Consider the following 23818-nt stretch of genomic DNA (forward strand, 5'->3'; position numbering starts at 1 on the left):
AAAGGATAGCAGAATGTTAAAAAATGAAACTACTATCAATTCTTAACTGGTAAAATTTACTTTTAAAGAGCAATTCAAGTTGGCTTTGATGCAAGAAAAGAGGAGATTATGAGGTTCTATGCAAGGCTTGCTTGTTCTGTTATAAGTGGATTGTAAAGCTTCTGCTCTAAAGTACATTCTATACCAGATTCTGATGATATGTCTTGCATCATCCAAAGCTTCATCTCCTTTGTAGCTTTTGAATTTAAGTTTTGAACAAACTGTGAAGAAAGAAATTTGTTATGTTTTTTAAAGCTAAAGGAAAAAAGTAAAGTTCCAGTTGTAAGTTTAAGCACAAATATTATGACAGTGAAAAGATGAGTGAGTACCTCTTTACTGACATAACATTCAAGGGAATTTCCAAATCTCTGAATAAATACACTTCTTAGTTGGCGTAATTCTGACACGTCGGCGAATCTTGCTGGTGCAAAAATCAAAAATGAGACAGCTTCTCTGCACTCATTAGAACATTCCCTATGAACAAAAATTACCAAGATTGAACTAACAGGTGGTAAATCATCTTGTAGGGAAAAAAAAAGGTAGTTGAAATCAATTATGAAATATTTTTGCACAACCTTTGTTTAAAGCAACAGTCATTGTAACTAAATTTTGTATAGAATTTGTAACTAAATTTTTTATGTATGAGATGAAAAGATACTCGATCATTTGTAACATGCTCATGTAGGATAACATCAAAACAGAACTCATACTTCTTAAATAAGCAGTGAAACCCACCTTCTATAAGACAACCAAACATCAGTTCCTCTCAACAACAATCTTTGTTCCACGATTATTTTGATCTATCAGTAGTACAATTTGTAGTGTTTTCATGCTCTCTGGCTTTGTCCAACATTCATGATCTTTTATTGGATCCCCAACCTTTAAAAAATGCACAATTAAATGTTTAACATTTAACAAACATATGTTTATGGAGAAACTTAGAATAAAATTTATTCTCAATATTCTTGAAAACTATTGGGACTAACATGAATGTAGAAGCGACTACGGTTGGAACTGGATTTCAAGAAATAATCAGTGCCCCATTTGATGCCAAATTTGAAAAAAATTCAGATCTCCAGCAGCTTGGAGCTGTGATTGATAAACGATAGCATTACTCCTATTATATATTTTCTAATAAAATTCATTCCGAGTAATATTGCATACCTAGTAGCAATCGATAAATGTGAAATAATGGTGGTTATCCATATTCTTGCAACTCCACGATTTAACTGAAGTGATTGACTGCAAATATAGATATATAATTTAACAAATAAAAGTATTTCATATGACTAAAAAAAAGTTAAGCTATAACATGATATATCAAAGTAAATTAAATTTAGAAGAATATTTACCTCATCCAACTTTAGGTCTGTCTATAGTATGACCAACTATATACCGAGTATGTACACTAAACTTGTTGTTGATGCTTCTCATTTTATACTTATTAAAAACTTCTATCCTCTAAATTTCAGAAAACTTCTTTATACACTACATTTGTAGCTTCATTTGTTATTTTCCCATCTTCATCATAACATAAAATCTTCAACCCTTTTCTACTTGTTACTCTTGAAAGTGCAACGTATAGTTGTCCATGAGTAAACACAGGCTTCTTCAAAAATAATCCCACATTACATAATGACTGACCTTGACATTTATTGATGGTCATGGCAAAAGATACAATGACGGGAAATTGCCTTCTGTGAAACTTAAAAGAAATTCTTGCATCAGATCGAGTAAGTGTCATTCTTGGTATAAAAACTTTGTCTCCAGCCATTTTTCCTGATAATACTTTGTCTTCAATTACCCGATTTCCAAGTCTTGTGATGATCAATCTTGTACCATTGCACAATCCTGACGATTGGTCTATATTTCTTAACAACATCACAGGAACACCAACCTTCAAAGTGATAGAGTGATTTGGTATACCTGAACATTTAATACTATTTAGGAATTCAGGTGTATGTACATGTTCCAAAGATGTAAATGCATGATCAGACATGCAAATTGTATCCGAACTTAAATATGACTTATCCTGACTATTGTTGAGAGAAACCATGTAATCATTCACCGACTCCACCATCTGAAGAGTTGTCGCAAGAATTGCTCTTTCTTGAAGGTATTTTATATCTGTGAAATGTGTTAAGAAATCAGAATATGTACTTTCTACAATTTCAAGTATTGGATCATCACAATTATGTATGAGAAGATCATCGGGTATTTCTACTTTCTCAATGCCATCAATAGAACATCCAATATTTCCATCACCTATTGCCAAAATTCAATCAGAAAACTGTTTTAAATCATCCAAATCACCACCAGATATATTTCCTTGCAATCTCATATTTGTTGTTAGCTTTAAAACATGACAGTGGGGCCACAAATATGAAGAATTTAGAGTTGCCTTAACAATCTCTTACCTGCTACCTTTTGTAATTACAAGCAAGATTTGTCTGAAATCACCTCCAAGAACAATTGTTTTGCCTCCAAGTGGCTGATCTAAATTTGATGGATCTTTAAATCTTAGAATATCTCTAAGAGTTTGATCAAGAGCTTCAAAACAATATTTATGCATCATTGGTGCCTCATCCCAAATGATTAATTTTGCCTTCACAATCAACTTTGCCAAAGGACTACCTTGTTTTATATTGCATGTTGAATCTTCAGTTGGATTTAGAGGGATCGCAAATCTTGAATGAGCAGTTCGACCTCCTGGTAACAAAAGAGAAGCAATACCACTTGAAGCAACATTTATCACTATATCGCCTTTAGATCGTATGCCAGAAGATAATGTTTTCCAGATAAAAGTTTTGCCAGTTCCTCCATGACCATATAAAAAGAATAACCCTCCTTTATCTTCATTCACTGCAGATATGATTTTATCATAAACAGACTTCTGCTCGAATGTTAATTTCATTAATAATTGTTGATGTTCTTATGTCATAGAACGCCTATTAAAGCGCAATTCCTCATTAATTAGTATGTTGGCACCATCGAATTCTTCCTCATTGTAATATGGTCTTGGCATTGTCGAAAAATCGTTAAAGCTTTTTCCACAACCTTTTAAAATCCTGTCCAGCTTTTTCAAGCAACGATTTTTCAATTCATAATTGGTTAGCTCTGCCTCTGCATGACATAAAAATGTTAGAGTTCAAAATAAAATATATAGTCATACTTAAAACTCAATCGTGTAGTTTCATGTATATGTAGTTTGTTTGTATGAGCATACAGATCATTGGTTTAATTTATAGAATAACATATCTAAGCATGGATCTGGAGTACTATTTTTAGTTCTTTTAACTACATGTATAAAAATAAGACAAAAGAGAAAGCTGCAATTTGTGATGTCGTTTAGAACATATAAGAACAAAATGTAGCGAGAAAAAATTGATATTATAAAATGATCAAATTGACTTTATCAAAAGTTAAAAATAGAGAGTTGTCTTCATCTATCATTCTTTAATATTCAACAAAGTAGAATATTATAGAAGTTATCATGTATCAACATTTATTCCTCGTTTAATCCATATAGCAGTAAAAAAATTATTTTAATCTGAAAATTTTATCTTCTAATACCTGGGTTACTCAATAATGTTCTTTCTTCATGGAGAATATCTTCTGACAATAACTGCCATGATGATTGCCAAACAATTTCTGGTCGTGACATTGAATTTGATAACAACAGCATGACAAATAACTGTCTTAGATAAGATGGCATTCCCCAAGTACTTGCTTCCTTTATAGCATCCACATACTCTTTGTCGCCATCCAACAACCCAAGTGCATAACATGCATCTCTAAAAGTAAGATAGCTCTGATTATTAATTCTTCTAAGTTGTTCATACGAAGTTGGACCTTTGATTAGATTCAACAACAATCTAAGATAATATATCTCTCCACTCCCTGGAGTAACAAAGAAAATCCTCCCAATAGAAAATATAGATTTTATCCTCTTTTCCCATTTTTTTTATTTTGGTTCCACCAAAATTTAAGAGGGAATTCGGCGTAAGTCAAATTTCTTGCTTCCAAATAAAGTTTGTTTGCCTCAAACCATCCTAAAAACATCGATTCCTTTACAGTTGATTTATTGGCAACATTATCAATTGGATCATCATCAGAGAAAATGACACTTTGCTCATTTGGAAGATGGAATGATAGTCTTTCCACTGACGGTTCTCTATGGTGAATTGGAAATTTAAATATTCTCCAAGCAGCTTCACATGGGGATATGTAGCGACAATCATAATACATGTTGATTTCATCAACGGTTGATGAACCATTGTCATGAGTACTTTGAGAAAAAGCAGCAGATGCACGATCATGACCTTTATTGACATACTTAAATAAGTATTTAATGGATCTTGTTTGATTGCACCACTCCACATTGATATGAGTACCATATTTTAATAATAAGAAGCGATTGTGTGGCACCACATATCTGTTATCCAAATCAATACCATTTTTCATAATTGTTCTACCATTATCCCTTCTTCTATAAACAGGATACCCTTCTTCATCAACCGTTGTTGCGTCAACAAACCTTTTAGGAAAGTGCTTTGTACATCTACCATTTTGCATGCAAGGAGAAGATTTCCTAGCAGAACCACATGGACCATGCATCATTAAATTTTTTACGGCATTGTAATAATTAGGATCACTCACTTCATCTGGTATTTCTGTCGAAATTATTCGATCAATATCTGACGCAGATGAAAATTTATTATGCTCATGAAGAAAAAGTAAGATATGAGCATGAGGCAGCCCTCGTTTTTGGAACTCAATGGTATAAATCACTGCATTGGAAATTATGCAAGTTTATTAGAAAAAATAATTATCTGAATCGTAGGAAAGAATCATATAAAATCACCATATTTATTTAAATAAAATTTTAAATATTGTATACCTGCTTTTACTTGTCCAAAAACATGATTATCTCTCAAATCCTTGATTAAGCGGTTCAATTTAATTTTGAACACCCTACTTAAAATGTCTGGACGATCTTCAGGATTCAAGTTCCTGCTCTCAACAAATCTAGTAATCTCTGGCCACTTAGGATTGCAAGTAAATGTGATAAAAAGATCAGGGTACCCAGCCCATTTGCATATTGCCATAGCATCTTGATAATTCTGAACCATATATCGTGCACCCCCTGTAAAGCTTGAAGGTAGAATTATCCTTTTACCTTGGGATGAAGGATCGATGTCACCATGCAATATAGCATCTGTTAGGACTTTATAAGAATCAACTCTTAATTGCTTTTGATGAGTCCTTATAAACTTCAACCGAGAAGATTCTATCATTGTATAACTATCAACTAAAAATTGCTGAAATAATCTTCCTGAAGACACAATGGTGGGAACTTCATCTTATCTTTCCTGAATTCTATAAGCGAAAAATTCTCGCATGCTAACACATTGCCTTCCTCTCGATGATTCTTCACCTTGACTTAAAGGAATGTCCTCTCTGTACCCATCTTCACCATAAGGAAAAAGCAAAGGATATTGTAGACCTAAATATGCAGCATTTAGTTCATTTATCCTTTGTAGTTGTCCAGATTGTGTTTCTATAATGATATCGCGGTCACTTCTAGAAACTTCAAAATCACCAACCACCAAAACAACTACTTCTGGTATTGTTGGTAAGTTGTATCTTCTACCATCGGTACCTCTTTTCCCTATTAATCTGAGCTTAACATTGGAGTCTACATTCTTTTGGAATCGATCTCTGACCATCCTAAATGTCTTTGCCAAAACATTATTGTCATCAAGCATTTGTTTCAGATCTGAAACAATTTCAGCATGAAGTTTGTTAATATCTTGGCCACGACTGAAAAAAATATATATGATATCAATAAAGGTTTCTAAGTTAATTTTTGTTTTCATAGTATTATATAATAAAGGTACAAGACTAACCTGATAACATTGATTCTATTTCTAACTTCATTCTCTGTATCATATATATATATATATATATATATATATAGAATATATATATAATTGTGCAAATTTTGGAGTAGATCCTTCAGGAGGTAGTAAGCTCCCAATTTGATGATAGTTTTGACCACATAATCTGAATGTTCTTGGCCCTCTTTTCTGGTTGATAGAGACATCAACCTTACCCCCCATTGATGTAAATGAGAAGATAGAGTTATAACTCCTAATATTTTCGCGAAAATGGCTACTTTTAGCACTTATATTAAAACCATTGCAAAATGATAAATGTGAATATAAGTTGATTTGAACATGTTGATATTAACAGTTATAATTCCTCTAACCTGATCCAAATAAAAGATGCTCCAAAACTTCAGGAGGCTTCTTAAGATCTGGAAGCTTTATTTTTCCACGATCACAACACATTGTAAAAATAGGTTTTTTTGAGTTGTAATGCTTGCGGATTCTTTCTTCATACCAAAAAAGAGCCCCGCACTTTTCGCATTCATATGTAGCATCTCCTATATCCCAGTAATCTATACTTGCAATAGTATATAAAGTGAAAGACATAGGATTATTGATTTGTTTTATCGAACTGTGTTGTGTGAATAAGGTGTTTTTTATAAGTAGCTTCAGTGTAAATTTGGCCACATTCAACATCCACCTCTAAGAAAAATAGTAGTTAAATCAATTAATAGGATGGTACGTAGATATATACATCTATATTTGGCAATATAGATTGTTCTTTAATAATAACAGAAAAGTGCAAAGGTATGGTTGTCATACCTGGATACTCTTCATCATCTTCATATCCTATGTTATTTTGCATGTCTGCACAATGAGTTTCATATGCATCATTAGTTGTATAACTATTAATCAACTTAGCCAAACATTGTATTAAGAATAAATTATGGTAAAGTAAGTTGTAACAACACAACTATAAATATATTAAATAGATGATATTGTCACTCACCATTTGTTATATCGGACAAAGAAGGAACTCTTTCTTCACTTTCGACAGAATAGTTTGTATTGTTGGAGGGCTGAAGATGATGTATTCTCATGTCTACAAAAATAAGTTTTAGTTGTATAACAGATACTTAACCAAATATTCTAATAAGAATAAATTATAGTAAAATATAAAAGTATAAAATGCAGAATTTTAAAGGGGGAGACTTCAGAATGTTATTATGTATATAAAATTTTGTTTTAAAGAAGAGGCAATAATATGCACAACCTTCCTACTGATCAATGAAACAGAGAACAAATAGAGTATAAGGTATCTAATTTTTCCCTCTTTTAGTTGTTCTAGTTGAACCTGTAACTCTTGCCCCTTTCTTCCTCAGAACGACATGTTTCTCATCCTTTGGACTAAACTAATTTTATGCACTCTCACATTAAAACAGAATGAACTACATAAATTGGAGGCACCAGAAGATAATAAATTTGGAAAGTCAATAATATAATAAAAACAACAGATGCTAATAGTTATAGGAATTTTGTTTAAATCAGGGAGAAGATGATGTATTCTCATGTCTACACAATGAGTTACATATGCATCATTAATTGTACAACTATTAATCAACTAAACCAAACATTGTAATAAGAATAAATTATGGTAAAGTAAGTTACAATAACACAAGTATAAATACATTAAATCAATGATATTGTCACTCACCATTTGTTATATCAGACAAAGAAGGAACTCTTTCTTTACTTTCGACTGAATATTTTCTGTTTTTGGAAGGTTCAACTTTATCTGTAGAAGAGATTTGTATGTTATTTTTGGTCAGATTTTAGAAATAACAATACATATAAAGCAAAGATTAATTCGCATAATGCATGGACTCATTTTGTTATGAATCCTATTTGTCCCAAAAAAAAACTGAAAATGCGTTTTTCATCTTTAATAAGCACAAAAAAATAAAGGCAGCAATTTGCTTAATTGTTGTAAGAATTATAATTACAAAGTGATATAACTATAAAGCTAGCTAACACATGTATAAGCAAACACAAGAAGAAATAAAGAAAATTATTTTTATTAACCATGATGATATTTTTAGTGGGGAACAATTATGTTGTCTAAACAATAAATAATAAGCATAATTTTAGAAATAGCTATTGTATGATTCAATCCTAATGTACTAAATTTCAGACATCAATTGAGTTATTTATTGACCCAAAAATCTGTTTAGAGCCAACTCTTTAGGTCAATCCGCATTTGTTTAAACTCGGAGATGATAAGCCTGCCCCTCTACCTTTCTTCATTTACATAATGATATCAGTTCATTTGGCACAAAGCTTGTAATTATGGTATAAGATAAAAGTGTCTCAACCTTTGGCAATTAATTTTTTAATTGAACTAACCTCTTATATAAATAAATTTCAGATGCGTCACCTACTGAGATTGAAAATTTATTTTCATGTCATGATCATTATCTATATGCATGAGCATCCTCTGCATTGATGATGAGAGTTATCTAATTTATTTTCTTTTTAGTTATTGTTGTTGAACCTTTAACTCTAATCCCTTTCTTACTCTGAACCACATGGTTCTCATCTTTCACCCTAGACTATTTTTATCTAATATCACATCAAAACAGAATGCACCACATAATTGAAGGCGCTAAAGAGGATTGTTAGAAGATTTATAATGACAGAGAAACATAAGATGCTAAAAGGCATAGCAATTAAAAAATAACACAAGCTAGAAGATGATAGAAAAAGAAATTTGAATATATCAATTATCTTAAAAGTTAGTCTCACTACTTGAATATCGACAGGAAATAAGCGAAACATTATAGTTCCATTCCCTTCTACAATTTGGAACACTTTGCGGGGTTGTTTTTGTTTTTAAGAACTGTTGAACTTCTCCAAGAAACTTCATTTGATCAAGTCCTTTTAGAATGTAAATTTATAAGAATATATTATTTTAATGTTTTGCAGTAGATCTTCCTATAGAAGGCCAGATTATATCCCCAAATGTCTGTTTCACTACATAAGAAAATGAACATACCTTTGGTAACCGAGTGTTTTTTGCGCCGTTTATGATCCTGTATGTTGTATATGCTTGGTCGGGAAAGTAGGCTCTTTTGATTTTCCATAGAAAAGGATCCGAGAAGTTGGATTTAGAATACCTTTTTGAAAGAATTTTGAAGGAAGATGAAGTGAGTTGGTGGTTATGATAGATACAAAGTGGGAGTTACAAAGAAGATGGAATTTTGTTGAGAAAGCAAAACTTACTATGTAACCGTAAACTGTAGCCTTTGTCGAATAAATGGGTATAAAAATTAGTTTGAGTTTGCACTGTTAGTATATAAAATAAAATTCTTTACACCAGGTAAACAAAAGGACAATCACGTTAACTTTATTAATAATTATAAATTTAGGAAAAAATATTGAAGACACGTAGAGTCATAGTAGGAATCATTCAAGTGACTATTCATTTTCTCCCTTCTCCTTTTTTCCAACTTTTTAGTTTTTCTCCTTTTTAAAATGATGAAAAAACATAACTGTTGGTAAATGAAAATTTCACAAGTCATTCTTTTCTGTAGGCCTCTTTATATTCTTATTAATTAATGGATGCCTCCAAAGGGACACATCTCAAGGACTGGTATTGAAATAAAGTTGAATAATTAATACGTCTCCTTAATTTTGGCCAGCCACCAAATCTATATAAACTTTCAAAAGGTTACAATTAATTAGTATGAGATTTTTAACATGGAATTGTCTTATCTGATATGTTCACAACTATTCCATTATCATGTTGCTTCAAGATACTCTGCATCATCATATGCCACTGACAAGATTGCTGCTTCCTCAAATGAACTATTTTGTTTCGTCGCCTGTTTGTAGTTACTTTGAACCTTATTGTGAAGTTCCAGTAAGATACATGCAGAGGTTTCCCATTTTTGGAACCAAGGACCAACACGAGAGAGTTTCAGAGTATTCGTCCTCGGACGCTACTGCAGATTTAGATGATGTATCATACTGTGCAGAACTCATATTGGGCAAGAGAAATATTAGAGAAATTGTCTATTCTTTCCCCCTTATAAACTAACCATGAACTAATTCAAATATCTTGTCCATAACAAATGAAAATACCAAACTAACTAAACTGGAAAAGTTCAATACCAGAAAAAAAAACATGAAATGATTCAAATCGTCTTGTTCATAACTAATAAAACTAACTAAACAGACAGTTCTTAGTTTATCCAGTAATCCAACAGTTACACATGCAAACAACTTATGTTGTCTTCTTCTTTTTAAATACTCTCTTGATCTTATTTCCTGATAACTGTGCATTTGAATCTTCTTCAACCATCGTTGCAGGATTATTTATACCTATCTTGGCAGGTGTATGTGCAACATCGATCAACTCATTATCTTCAGTCGAATCCTATATATTTAAAACAGAAAAACTTGTGAAAATCAATAGTTAATCTATAGTTCTTGTTGCATTATTATTTTATAACCTGCAAATCATTACATTAAAATAATAAATTATGTAAAATATTTATAATGAGTTGTAAAATCACCCTGATTTCGTTATCTTCATGACTGACTTCGTTATTATTGAAATCTGGGTCCTATAAAAAAGTGTATCATAATTAAAATGTAATTCAATCACAAATAGGAAAATTGAGAAAAATTGAGTATAGAAACATACTTTGAATGTGTCTTCTTGTGGTGAAGGAATGTATTTCTTTATAATTTCCTCGTCGTCAGTAAGCGTAACAACTTTTAAGACTTCATCTTTATTCTGATTGTTGGAACTCTTCACCTCAACTTTAAACATGAACATTTTTTCGACAATATTTTCTATCTCCATTGGACATGAAGAGTCTTCTGCAGCACCAGAAGTCTAACAAAAAAGACATAATAATTGTGGTTAACAGAAGCTACAACAGCAAAAGTAAAAAGTAAATGTAATACGGTGTACATATTTTGTTTGTTCCTTATTAGAATGGATAAAATTGTTACAAAGATGATGCTTCAATTCTCATAGTAAGTGTGTTATTAAGCATAAGCTAAATGCGAGGAATAATACACTAAATAAAGCTACTAATATAAAAAGACTAAAGTAGAAGATGGGAAACTAAAATGAAAGCATAAGTTTCCTGATACAAAATGCCTCTTAGTTCATAACCTCACTTTCAAAAATCTACACCACACATGGACCACAATATACCACTTTGTTAGACCAAGAAAAAATAATTGAAAAAATAAAAAACAGGCACTGGTAGTCTGTAATTTTCAGAACATGCAATACATGAAAGAATACAGGATGTTGATTTGATATAATCTGAAGGATGAATAGGTTTTAATCTTTTTTCCCAGTAACATATGAGGTTTATCTTCTAGTTCCAGAATGAATTAATCTACATATTCTAGCTTTCATACAATACTTGCAAACAAAAGTAGATTTCCTTGAGTCTATGGTGCTTTTTAAGTGTTTAACTACGAAAGAACAAACTCAGATTTTAAAAAACTTCAAAACAAAGTGAAACTTTAGAGCGATAAGCTAAAAACTGAGAACTATTAAAAACAGATCTTAGGTTTTTCAGTGATTAACTACAACTATCTTAGCTTTAGCAAAACTCAGGGACAGCTAAAAACAGAGAACTATTACCTGCATTTATAACTTATCAAACCTCTCAAGTAAATCTAATAAGAGCAAAGGCATACAGATTTAGCAATAAGCTCATTTGAAATTTTGAAAATCATATCTTAATACTTTGTAACTTAAAGTTAAAAGAACTTTGACGATATTGGTTAACCTAAAGTTCTTTCAAGTTTATCAATCCTCACCTGCATATAGACACAAAGTCAAGTACCCCATAAAATAAGAAGGAAAGGAGATGCAGGGGAATAGATCATGCACCAATTTTTTGGATGTTGATGCTCTTATTTTTCTAAGCAGTTGTATTATACCTCAAATACAGCATCTTTTAAATCATTTGCCGACTTTCCGATAATCTTAGTTGCATCCCGATCCCATAGCAGCAAAGAAATTGTACCGGTGCAATCCATCACAAACTTGTAGCCTGTACCTGGAAAGAGTTTGTATTTTTAAATTTTTAATCATATAATAGTAAAGAAACTATAAATTATGGTCATACGGTCATACCTATGAGTGGCAGATTGAATCTGCTCGCATTTTTTACAATAGAATTTATTCCCCTCTGTCTATTTTCTTTGCGCAATTTTTGCATGCTAAATAACTCCATCCACGGTCTAATTCAATGTGTACAATAGTTGCTACAACCCACAAATTTCCTGGCTGAGCATAAAAGTTGTATATACATTGTTATGTAGAGAAAGATAAGATAAAAGTTGTGCTAATTAAAAATTAACAAAATTAAAAAGTAGGTACTCACGTGCTTACAGTCACCCAAATCCTCAATATTTTTAACTTCAATACTTCCAGATGCTAGCTCATTAGCAACAGAATGAGTTTTGTGAGATAAAATTTGAGTAATTCTTTGTGAGCTTTCTCCACGCACAGAAACCATTCAGTTTTTTTTTAACTTGAGATACGTTAATAAATATTAAGACTAAAATTTAGGATGAAATAACCTTAAATTTAGTACAACTTAAAGAGACCTGGAGCTAAAGTCAACAACTTGAGGAAGATTTGAATTGATCCAAAGCTTCGATGTGTGCCAAGTGTTCCTCACCGAATATTGTTCTGCACGCTTAAAAGTAATTTGTAAGAGTTTACTAATTGTATAAAGACATTGTATTGCAAAGTAAGTAGACAATTTAATAACCTCGATATCGGTGTACTCTAACCAATTGCATTACGACGACAACATGCTTATCATTAGATCCATTCAAATATGGCTTGATCTGTTCCACAAAGTCTCCCCAAAGAGTTGCAGAAAGGTTGTTGCTCCTACAATTATTATAAGGTTAAGCATAGGAATCAAAATAAAGAAATGTTGAAATATTTACTTAGTTGAATAAATTGTGGCGAGCTTACGCATAATCTTGTATCTCAATGTTCATGTACATACGGATGTTATCATCTTGCTTGATAGACTGTACGTCCTCATAGCTCACAATTTCGCCAATGACATCTACAATAACATTAACCAAGGAAATATGTGCAAAATTAGTAATTATTATAGACAATATAAATGAAGATTGTAAAAGAATTAAATACTTAGATGTATATTCCAAAGGCAGCATGTATCAATTTTTCTAAGTTTTGTTAAAAGGGAAGGTTTCAGAGAATGCAAAGAAAACTGTGGGCATGAACTCCATCAGCTACCTATGGAAGTAAGAGATCAAAAGCTAACCTTAGGTCTTCATAAAATCACCGAAAAACTATCTGTAAATACTATGTAAAGTAGTACCAAGACTATACCCATGTACTGGAGATCTTTAGAGAAATGGTACAATACTAAACTTTCTTTAGTTCAATACGCATACAAAGGCCTTCTAGAAATCAGATTATGAATTTCGATAGAGGAATTAACAATGTCAATAAATTCAGTTTTAATCTAAAAATTAATCTTTAATCTTATGTACTGTAATTAGTATTGATTTAGTTCACAGTTAGCACTCATAATGTAGAAAACAAATAACGCAAATTAAAATGAAACTGGAAAAAAATGAGATAAATTTAATTACCGAATAACTCAGTATTGTCAAATTCTTGGGGATTTGAAAACTGCTCATAGGTTCTAAATTTGAAAATAGACATGTTGAAATGTGGATCATGTATTTCATCAACAGTGGTCTTATGCGTGAACATCAACTTAAACTTGTGGTCTTTGATCTTCAGCTTCATATTATTTGGACAAACCACGAAATTCTTCATGATGTACAAACCCATTTCCTTAATTTCTTGTTTGAACCTTTGGATAAAAGACCTGCCAATACTTGCGTGAATGCGGTTGCCCTACAAAAAAACTCAAATAGTTAAAATGACTTACTTATTCCGTAAATGACTGTAATTTACATACGCACATGTAAACAATGATAAAGTGCAAGTAATTATAAGGTTTTAAACAATACCTTTTCATCCATTACAATAATCTCAATTGAAAAAGGGCCATCTCTGTCGCGATTCGGACAATACGAACCTTTAATTTTCAATTCATTGACTTGCTGTTAATTTCGCTAACGAAATTGATTTTAGCCGCCATTAAATCCTGAAATAGACATAGGTATTTATAAATATAAGAAGAAACTCCAAATAAATGCTTATAGAAACACATATAAGGCAATATATCATCTGAAAATAATTGACTTGTTGCTGATGATTCTCCAAAACATGCATGCGAAAGGCAACGATGGCACATGAGCAAGAATCTCTCCTAACCCCAAGATTGGTAAACAACAGTTTCTATAGATACCGTGTTATTTTATATAACAAAAGCCGCCAACAAACTTCACAGAAATTTTCAATACAATCTCAACTGGAATAAAGATTGTTCATGAAATAGAAATCATATCAATCACCTTTTGTAGTCCAAAGTTGTTGTTTCATATGCACACAAGGGAGAAAAAATAGAACTATATACTGTAAAAGTAGAAAACTGATTTGATAAAACTGTGAAATCATTGTACTGAGAATGCAGGGCAGAAGAAATCGTGGGTTAGGAGATGAAATCGTGGTTGAAGCGCCAAATTTGTAGGACTGGAATCCAACGCAGAAGAATTCGTGGGAGGAGTTGAAATCATGGTGAGAGATCGTGGGATTGAAGCGGCGAATTTGGGGGATTGGTATTTTTAGGGCAAATACGCTTAGGCAGATGGTGTTCCTCATTGCCGTTTGTTTAAAGACTACTTTCTTTAAAATATAATATATATATATATATATATATATATATATTATATATATATTATAGTTTCAAGAATCAATTCCATTTTTTTGTCTTTGTGATACGGTGCTTTGTGGAATTGTTCATAGACTGAGTTTCTGATTGTTATTTATAAAGTTAAAAAAGTAAAAAAAAAAAAAATGAATTTTATTTTCTGATATGTGAATATGTTGTATGGTAAATTAGTGGATTTTGTTTTAATGTTTACAAAATTTCGAGATTTCCTAATGTTTGTTTAAAAAGAGAAACTAATTTTACCTAAAATAACTAATTTGTCCTAAAGTTGCCCCATGTCATTATATGCACGCAACACTTGGCAAATATTAGGAATGACTTCTTTATATATATATATATATATATATATATATATATATATATATATATATTATAGTTTCAAGAATCAATTCCATTTTGTTTTCAGTATATTGCTATTTTATTATTTGGTTCTCTTTTTTATGTGTTGTGAGAATATGGGGTGAAATTATTTCTTTTTGTCTTTGTGATACGGTGCTTTGTGGAATTTTTTGTTGTTTTTCTAAATTTTTTAAAAGACTTTTCAGTTCAAAGACTGAGTTTCTGATTGTTATTTATAAAGTTAAAAAAGTAAAAAAAAATGAATTTTATTTTCTAATATGTGGATATGTTGTATGGTAAATTGGTGGATTTTGTTTTCATGTTTACAAAATTTCGATATTTCCTAAGGTTTGTTTAAAAAGAGAAACTAATTTTACCTAAAATAACTAATTTGTCCTAAAGTTGCCACATGTCATTCTATGCACGCAACACTTGGCAAATATTAGGAATGACTTCTTTTCTTTTAAGTAAATATAGATAAATATAGATTTCTCGCTAATCAAGTAATTACTTGGTCAAATAAACATGTTAAAGTGTGTAATTACACCTAAATTCAATTACCATGTGGCTTTTCAAACTTGTTCTTAGAAAAGTTACATCAGTTTATAATTATACAATGTTTTTACCATCAATATTTACTTATTTTTTGAAAATTGGAGAGTGTAATTGTACATCATCTATTTCCATGCTGACCAGATAATTATTTGGCTAGCAGGCATGCAAAACCAATTGCATCAAATTATATACAACTCTAATTCTTAGTTGGCTTTCCAATCATGCTCTAAGAGTTTTAATTTTTATGTTGTATTTTGGATCGCATGATATCTAATTATAGTTTTTTTGAGTTTACATTTTTAGAATTTGCTTAAGATTTCTTGACAACCCTTGGATTCTAGTGATTTTGAATTGCGTTACTTGGCAAGAAAGGAAAAGATGAAAAAATATTGAAAATTATGGTGGTTATACTTAAAATTTTTAGCATTAAATTCAGATTGAATTGTTTGGACAATTCTTAGAAATACTTTTTTGAATATTTTGTTTGAGTAAAACGTGTCTGGATAGTTGTTTTTACTACGAGTGAAATAACATTCTTTTTATTTTTTTAAAAATGCCCTCATAACCTCTTAATAAATATTTTTTTTTTGCAAAAAACTTCCACAAGAACTTTTTGAATATTTTTAACTAATAAACGTTATAGACTCCTCCTTAGGTAATAATCACAAACATAAAATGAAACAAACAAAACTATAACGTGCATGGACAATTCTGTCTAAAAAAAGGAATTTATTCTTAAAAAAGATGTAGCCTAAAAAGGAAATACTAACCAGGTATTCAACCATGAAACCGATGTTATAGACCCACTTCCTCAAATTCTCATAAATAATCCAATCGGAAAAAGCCGTAGCCCCACTATTTTCGCCTCCACGTCTTCCCCCCCCCCCCCCCCAACTCACTCATTCTCCATGTATATATATAGATGGAGCTTCACTTTTTCTAACCCTACCCATTGTCCAAAAACCCATCACCATCACTGGATCCGAAGATCACCTCGATCTCATGTCATCCTCAGCCACCGCCCCTCCACCACCTCCTCTTCCGCCGTCGTCCCCCACGGCGGCGCCGGTGAAAAAAACTGTTGTGATCCGGTCCGTTTGGTCTAACAACCTCGAATCTGAATTCTCCTTGATCCGTAGCCTAATCGACCGTTATCCCTTCGTTTCTATGGATACTGAGTTCCCTGGCGTCATTTTCCGGCAGGATATACGCTCTCGGAACCCTAGCGATCACTACCACACTCTGAAATCCAATGTGGACGCTCTTAAGCTCATCCAGGTTGGTCTCACTCTCACTGACGCTGCCGGTAACCTGCCAGACCTCGGCTGTGCCTATGGATTCATATGGGAGTTCAATTTTTGTGATTTTGACGTGGCGTGTGACGATCACGCGCCAGGATCAATAGAGCTGCTCCGTCAGCACGGGCTGGACTTTGACAAGACGCGTGACCGTGGTGCTAACACCACGCGCTTTGCTGAGTTGATGATGTCGTCCGGATTGGTCTGCAACGACGCTGTGACGTACATCACTTTTCACAGCGCGTATGATTTTGGCTACCTTATTAAGGCCCTAACAGGTCGTGAACTGCCAGGTGCATTGACGGAGTTTCATGAATTGTTGACGGTCTTTTTTGGGAACAGGGTTTATGATGTGAAACACTTGATGATGTTTTGCCACAACCTTTATGGTGGATTGGACCGGGTTGCAGCTACTCTTACGGTGAATCGGATGGTGGGGAAGAGTCATCAGGCCGGGTCTGATAGCTTGCTGACCTGGCATGTGTTTCAGAAACTGAGGGAGGTCTACTTTGAGGACAACGAGGCGCTGACAGAGAAGTATGCCGGTGTTCTCTATGGGTTAGAGATCCTTTCTCCGTAGCTCCTTGTAGATGTAGAGTTCTATTTTCAGAATTTCTGTACAATCCTTTTTCTTAATCCAAAGAAGTTTTAGTTTGGTTAATTTTGTGTCCCTTTATTTATATGCATTCCCTTTAAATGTGCCTGCATAACTCACTCAGGAGCATTAGGTTGGTCATTCAACTTTTGAGTACTGTAGGTCACCTGGTAATCCCACTTAAAAGGGCAGCCCGGTGCACTAAGCTCCATTGTGTGCAGGTCCGGGGAAATGTATGCAACCTTACCTTGCATTTTTACCAGAGGCTGTTACATGACGGCAAATCCCCACTTATTCAACCTAAAAGGTATGATTTATTTGGATCAATAAGGTAAATTGGGAAATCTTGTATGTTAAGTCCAAATCACAATTATGCATTTATTAGTCCTAGACTACATTTGTTCATTCAATGATTCCTTGTGGTTCCGCTGAAATGGAGAGAATAAGCTGAATCTGGAAAGTGGCTGTTTAATGCCGGGCTGTAAGGTTAATGTTTTGCTCTATTTAAGTTTGGACGGTTCTGAATAGTGAGGGTTTAGAAGGATGTGTATAAATTTGACATTGATGGTCAGTGATTGGTTAATACTGTAATTTTGACAGTGATGATGAGTGATCGGTTACTATTTGTCTTGAGATGAGCAGTTGAATTTTAGATAAGCATCTCATTAAATTAACTTTATCACGGTGGTGATCCATAATTCATGTTGAAGTTGGTCATATAATATGGTTTATTTGCATCAATAAGATAAATTGGAGAACACTGGATGTTGATTATAGCTATGAGTTTATTAGTCCTATTCGACTTCACTTAGTGGTACAAAGAGCAGAAATATTGAATTTGTGAAATTCAGTCTTTGTACAGTATTTGTGTTTCCTGTAAGGACTTAACTCGGAATATTCATGTTTAACCGAGTGAAAAATGGAGAGAATTAGCTGAGATTTAAAAGGTGATTGTTCAGCGATAGACTGTATTGCTAGATTGGATTGTTTTGAATCTTGATGGTTTGGAAGGATTAGCTGTGTAACCTTGACAATGATGGTCGGTTACGGCTTGTCTTTAGGTAAGTAGTTGATTATAGTTAAGCATCTCTTAATTATTGTTTGTTGCAGAGGTGGTTCAGAATTGAATTAAAAGCATGGTTTAAAGTTGTGACGTGGTTTGAGCTTGTTAGAGGGAGTTTGGAAGTGAATGCATTTCTTTAGTTTTGGATGGATTAGCGGTTGTGTTTGTCAGTTGTTAATAATTGATGCTGGTCAGTTACATGTTGACTTGGTTGATGAGAGTGTTCTGTAACGGATGAGTTTTTGTTGTCATCATTTATCATGCTTTTGGAATCTGTATTAAATCTGGGGAAGGTAATAAATTATTAGGTTGAAGCTTTGAAGGGCACATGTGTTAACAGGTTCAGTATACGGGATGTTGCCTTCTAGGAATGAAGATGGAGTAATCTGTTGGATTGATGCATACACTTAATTGTGTTGGTGATTCTAGAAGCATTTTGGAATTCTTTTTCTAATTATACACTAACACATAGTGTCTTTGAAACATTTCAATGGGAAATGTAAATTTGGAGGATTTGCTTCAGCGCTATTTTGAGAAGGAATATTAGTAATAAAGCTGCCTCAAGAAGTCTACTGAGGGGATTAAGATAGATGTATTCATCTAGCTTCAAACCTGAGTTAGGGGCCATTTGTTTTTATTAAGATTAAGATGTCTGAATTTGAATGCATATCTGAATATTAAGATGTTTCTTTTAGATCTGAACACTGAATGATTAAGTCTTTTTCTCTTTAAGCATCTGAATATGTATAACTTATCTATATGTAAACATAATAAACATGCAATTTAAATAAAATCGTAATTACTATGACGCTTGGTTTATTATTTTTCTTTATTGAAAGTTCTAACTGAAATTGAAAGCACCTTCTCTAAAGATCTGATGACCTCTTCAAATATTTATCATCAGATGGCCCTATTCTGTTCTTTATTTACATGCTATGTTATCCCTCTACCAACCTTTGTGCATCGTGCTAAATATGAGAAGAAAAGTTCGTATACAATTTGGTTTTTAAAGCAGCAGCATGCCTTTTGTAATAACATATCAACAACACATTGTTTGTTCAACAAAATCAAGACCCACCTATGAATGAAAGAAAACAACCGTCACAAATCCTCAAACTATCGACAACACCCTTCTTTGTACTGAAGTTAACCCACCTAATAAATTCTACAATTTTTACAAAGGCCTCCTTCAATTATAGCCACTGGGTCTGCCCAAATCAAATTCCTCAAACTATCAAAACTCTGGTCTTTGTGTCGTAATCATAAAAAATAAAAGACAGATTTTGAGATCTCACTAGTTGAGGAGCAGAAGAATTGGCTCGTTGAGTGATTCAGATTCAGACCTCCATTAAGTGCAAACAAATGAGGCCTTAGACTGCTTATGTCAATAAACACTTCAATAATTCTGCAAACATATGAGCGGTTCAAAGCAAATGGCAAGTGCCACGTTAAGTCACTATTGTATGAAAAGGGAAAGGGGGGACTGAACTATTTTCTTATCTTCAAATTAGCATGACAATTAATATTAACTCATACGCATTATCACACCAGATGAAAACATACACACTATCCTCAATAAGGCATATAACTTATATGATGACAACATAATGTCTTGCGGAAAAAAATAGATAAAAACAAAATCAAAAGCAAGGATAAATTTGACGATGATGGTCAGGCATGAATGCCTTTTTGTGCCCCGCCTTTTTGTGGTAGGCACCTATAAAATTGAGGTAAGGTCTCTAATATTTTACTTAAAATTGCTATTGTTGAAGATGTACTGCATTCAAATTAGGGTAGTTTCACTTTTATGCACGAGGCTAGGACGTATTGCATTCAGAGTAGAGAAGTCTCACTTCTATGCACGAGGTTTTTGCCTATTGATAAGATTTGAGTCGACCTCGGATTGCTCCATCTCTTTGCCCCTCGCTTTAGAAACTTGAATAAGGGATAAAATTTCAGATGTGCAATTATGTTAAAAGCAAAAGAAAAAAAAATACAAAAAAGAGAGAATCACAAGGCTTATTGGGCTTTACAAGAAAAACGAGAAGCAAAATGCATGCTTCTTTAAGTATAGTGCATAATGTACCCAAACTATTAGTATTATCTAATATATACAATTTACGACCTATAACGTTAACTTGTAGTTTCGTCGAAGACAAAGGCGTAGGGGAGTGTCCATTGTTTGTTGGGGCTTGAAGCATAATGCGGATTTATGGCATGAGTTTTAGTAAAGAAGGCATAATAGTGAGAAAAATAAAAATATATATGTAATGCAAGAAAAAATAATTGTAGACAGAAACAATAATTGCACCCAAGGTTGTACTTTGATGGTCGATGAAGTGGGATGAAAAGTATGAAAATTTTGGGTTCAAATTTTAGCAGAGACAAAAAAGTTAGATGATCTCTTTCATGTGCCTTATCGTTGGTGGACAGAGTTGCCTAGAACTTATACCGGTGGGAGGATGCATACGATGGAATAGTGACTTGTTCTTATGCTAAATCTCTATATTCTATTTCCTAGCAAGGCGATCATTCATACTGATTCCTTAACAAGTAATATATCTTGTCTAATTATGTTTATTGTTTAATGCCTTTTTTTTCAAGATAGAGCATATTAAGGGTGAACTGCGCGTTTTAACGCCTTGACACTTCCATTAAACTGCCTCCTAAGCGGGTAGATTCAAGAGGATTGAAATGAGTGTTTAGTTTAACAACACTTATTAAAACAACTACTTTCAGCATCCAATATGCAATAACCCCATGTTTCATAATAACTCCTCCAAAATATACAATTAATGCATCATTAGAAGTTATTCACCTAGCACCCAAGGGTATGGCCTGGTGATCAATGAAGTGAGGGAGGATGGAACTATGAGGTCTCGGGTTCAAATCCCAATTGGAGGAAAAAAATACTATGATGATTTCTTCCCTTCTGTCCAAACTTTGGTGGGCAGAGTTACCCTGTATTTGTGCTGGTGAGAGGTAGCAGGTATCCAATTGGATAGATAAGGTGTGCGTAAACTGGTCCGAATACCACCATTTAAAAAAAAGTAATTCAACTAGCACACAAAAGGATAACATCTTTTGTAAAATCGACATTTTAATTCTCAATTGATTGACCATACAAAGAATGAATTTAGTTTCTTCATTAAAAGTAAAGAATAAGAGCAAATGATATGAGGTAGCAGAAGTAGACGACTTGCAAAATGAAAGGAGAAGAAAGAGTCATCGTTGGGATTTGGGAGCAAAAAATGAAGAAAGAAGTGAATCAGAAGCAGTGTTGTGAAGAGCGTGAAGCGAGGAAAAGCGACAACCCCCTTTTCGCTTGAAGCAAGAAGCGAAGCGCTCGCTTTTTTGAAGTGAAACGGAATTTAAAAAAATATTAAAATAAATACTGCATAGACAACATGTAACTGTAAGCAAATGTTCAATACTTCAATGTAAAAACTAAAGAGTAGCATTTCAAAGCTATTAAAAGAACAACTACATAACACATAATAAAGGCAATAAGAACTAAGAATAAATGATATAAAAATAAGAGGAAGGGCAGTATACTATTCCAGTAAAAAATGGGCAGCATTTCAAACGAAAAAACAGTACAAGAAAATGAAGAAGAAGAAGAAGAAGAAGAGAAGAATGAGAAAGAAGAGCTGAAGGGAAAAAAAAAATTCGCCAATATTTCACTGCTATTTGGACGCTGAAACAGTGAAAGAAAAAGAAAAAGGAGGAGGAGGAGGAAATCACATACCTGGACCAAACTTGATGATCTTGAAGTTGAAAAGTGTAGAAAACTTGAACCCTAGTCGCCTCTTTCTTTCTCTGTTGCTGCTGGTCGATATGTTTTTAATAAAGAACATCTTTTTTTAATTAAATGGGCTGGCAGCCCTTTAAAACAGAGAAGCACACGCTTCTCGCTTTTTAGTGGGAAGCGAGCGTTTTTGAATACCTGCTACGCTTCAAATAGCAGAAGCGCTCCATGGGTCGCCTCGCTTCGCTTCTCACTTTAAGCGAGGAAGCGCCCGCTTTTCACAACACTGATCGGAAGAAGCAGAGAAACAAAAATAGTAGAAAAAAGGCATTACAAAACCGAAGAAAAGAAAACAAAAATCGCAATAAAGGGAATGCAGAATATATGGGGAGAGGATTCCTAGTACTTGAAAGACGAAGGGTCCTATTTTTTCTCTCCATCTCTCTTTAAATCTTAATTTTTTGTTTTCCAAAGTTAAATTTAAAGAATAGACCAGTTCTCCTTGAAATCACTCTGCAACTTCATTGTTCGAAGGATCAAAGTGCATCGTTTCACACATGAGGTGATAACTATGCACTTCGAAATCTTTCAATCGCGGATGAAGACATGGCTTTAGTAACACTTCAAGTGAAAAAGTGGTTGATCTTGCTTAATCATCAAAGAGTTATGATCTATTATGGAGTATTCATTAGGTGGAAAGGCATAAAAGCTAAGTTTAAATTTGAAAAGTGAGGTGAATTTGACAAAAAAGCACTTTGCATAATAATCCAATTTTGGAAGTTTGGCCAAATAGGTTGTAAGATAGTAGTACACTTCTAGCAACATTTCAAGTTATTATATGCAACCTGACTCCCATTTTATGTTAAATAGTTTAAATTGTCGTAACCTTCTATAAGAAAGGTTTGACTTGCTTATTATACTTGTAAGAATAATAGTAGTTAAGTTACTATAATGTGCAAACATCTGGTTGGTGTTGAATTATTTAATTTTTTTTACTTTGAAAAAATTAAGAATGGAATAAGATGTTACTTCCTTTGGTCCAATTCATGTGGCACACTTTTTTTTGTAGTGTGTCCCAAAAAGAACGTCGCATTTTTATATTTAGAAACAATGTAACAAGGTATAGAGGTCGAATTAGGGTAGTAGAGTAGGTAGTCTAGAGTGTTCATAACAGTAGTATTGGTACGCAGTCTCGCTTTCTGTTGATAGTAGGTTTTTATGACTAACCGTTGTTTTCTTTCATTGTTGATTACCTTACTATCTTGTTTTTATTCTGCTTTTATATGGCTTTTTGGTACTGTTCCTTGTCTATATTTTCATTAATGTGGTGCTTATGCTTTCGTGAGCCGAGGGTTTATTGGAAACAGCCTCTCTATCCTCACAATGTAGGGGTAAGGTCTGCATA

General features: G+C 33.1%; 4 protein-coding genes across 9 annotated transcripts; 1 reads left to right on the forward strand and 3 right to left on the reverse strand.

Moving 5' to 3' along the window:
- Positions 1-228: 228 nt before the first annotated feature.
- LOC104117871 (uncharacterized) lies at positions 229-9203 on the reverse strand. Of its 6 annotated transcripts, none has more exons than XM_070181610.1 (11): positions 8983-9203; positions 7645-7725; positions 6940-7032; positions 6753-6797; positions 2457-2748; positions 1684-2166; positions 1204-1281; positions 1026-1128; positions 775-918; positions 369-492; positions 229-260 (listed from the first exon to the last, which is right to left on the reverse strand). In XM_070181610.1, the coding sequence occupies exons 1-6, from the start codon at positions 9068-9070 to the stop codon at positions 2100-2102; spliced, it is 666 nt and encodes a 221-aa protein (XP_070037711.1). In that variant the 5' UTR covers positions 9071-9203; the 3' UTR covers positions 229-260; positions 369-492; positions 775-918; positions 1026-1128; positions 1204-1281; positions 1684-2099. The 6 variants fall into 6 exon arrangements, with proteins under 6 accessions (XP_070037711.1, XP_070037710.1, XP_070037712.1 ...); XM_070181609.1 differs by having other exon boundaries at positions 369-513; XM_070181611.1 differs by lacking the exon at positions 1026-1128 and having other exon boundaries at positions 369-513.
- A 785-nt stretch (positions 9204-9988) lies between these two features.
- Positions 9989-12340, reverse strand: LOC138891342 (uncharacterized). Its single transcript, XM_070181613.1, has 5 exons — positions 12097-12340; positions 11901-12019; positions 10636-10830; positions 10505-10555; positions 9989-10365 (listed from the first exon to the last, which is right to left on the reverse strand). Exons 1-5 carry the CDS (start codon positions 12194-12196, stop codon positions 10213-10215), a joined length of 618 nt encoding a protein of 205 aa, XP_070037714.1. The 5' UTR covers positions 12197-12340; the 3' UTR covers positions 9989-10212.
- On the reverse strand, positions 12341-14769 carry LOC104117869 (uncharacterized). The gene is made up of 7 exons (XM_018778153.3): positions 14439-14769; positions 13992-14128; positions 13605-13875; positions 12952-13048; positions 12740-12864; positions 12573-12657; positions 12341-12399 (listed from the first exon to the last, which is right to left on the reverse strand). Exons 2-7 carry the CDS (start codon positions 14001-14003, stop codon positions 12384-12386), a joined length of 606 nt encoding a protein of 201 aa, XP_018633669.3. The 5' UTR covers positions 14004-14128; positions 14439-14769; the 3' UTR covers positions 12341-12383.
- Positions 14770-16629: 1860 nt separating this feature from the next.
- LOC104117868 (probable CCR4-associated factor 1 homolog 9) lies at positions 16630-17668 on the forward strand. Its single transcript, XM_009628996.4, has one exon. It carries the CDS (start codon positions 16712-16714, stop codon positions 17585-17587), a length of 876 nt encoding a protein of 291 aa, XP_009627291.1. The 5' UTR covers positions 16630-16711; the 3' UTR covers positions 17588-17668.
- Positions 17669-23818: the final 6150 nt, after the last annotated feature.

Source organism: Nicotiana tomentosiformis, chromosome 7, assembly GCF_000390325.3.
Source record: "Nicotiana tomentosiformis chromosome 7, ASM39032v3, whole genome shotgun sequence".
Lineage (NCBI taxonomy): Eukaryota > Viridiplantae > Streptophyta > Magnoliopsida > Solanales > Solanaceae > Nicotiana > Nicotiana tomentosiformis.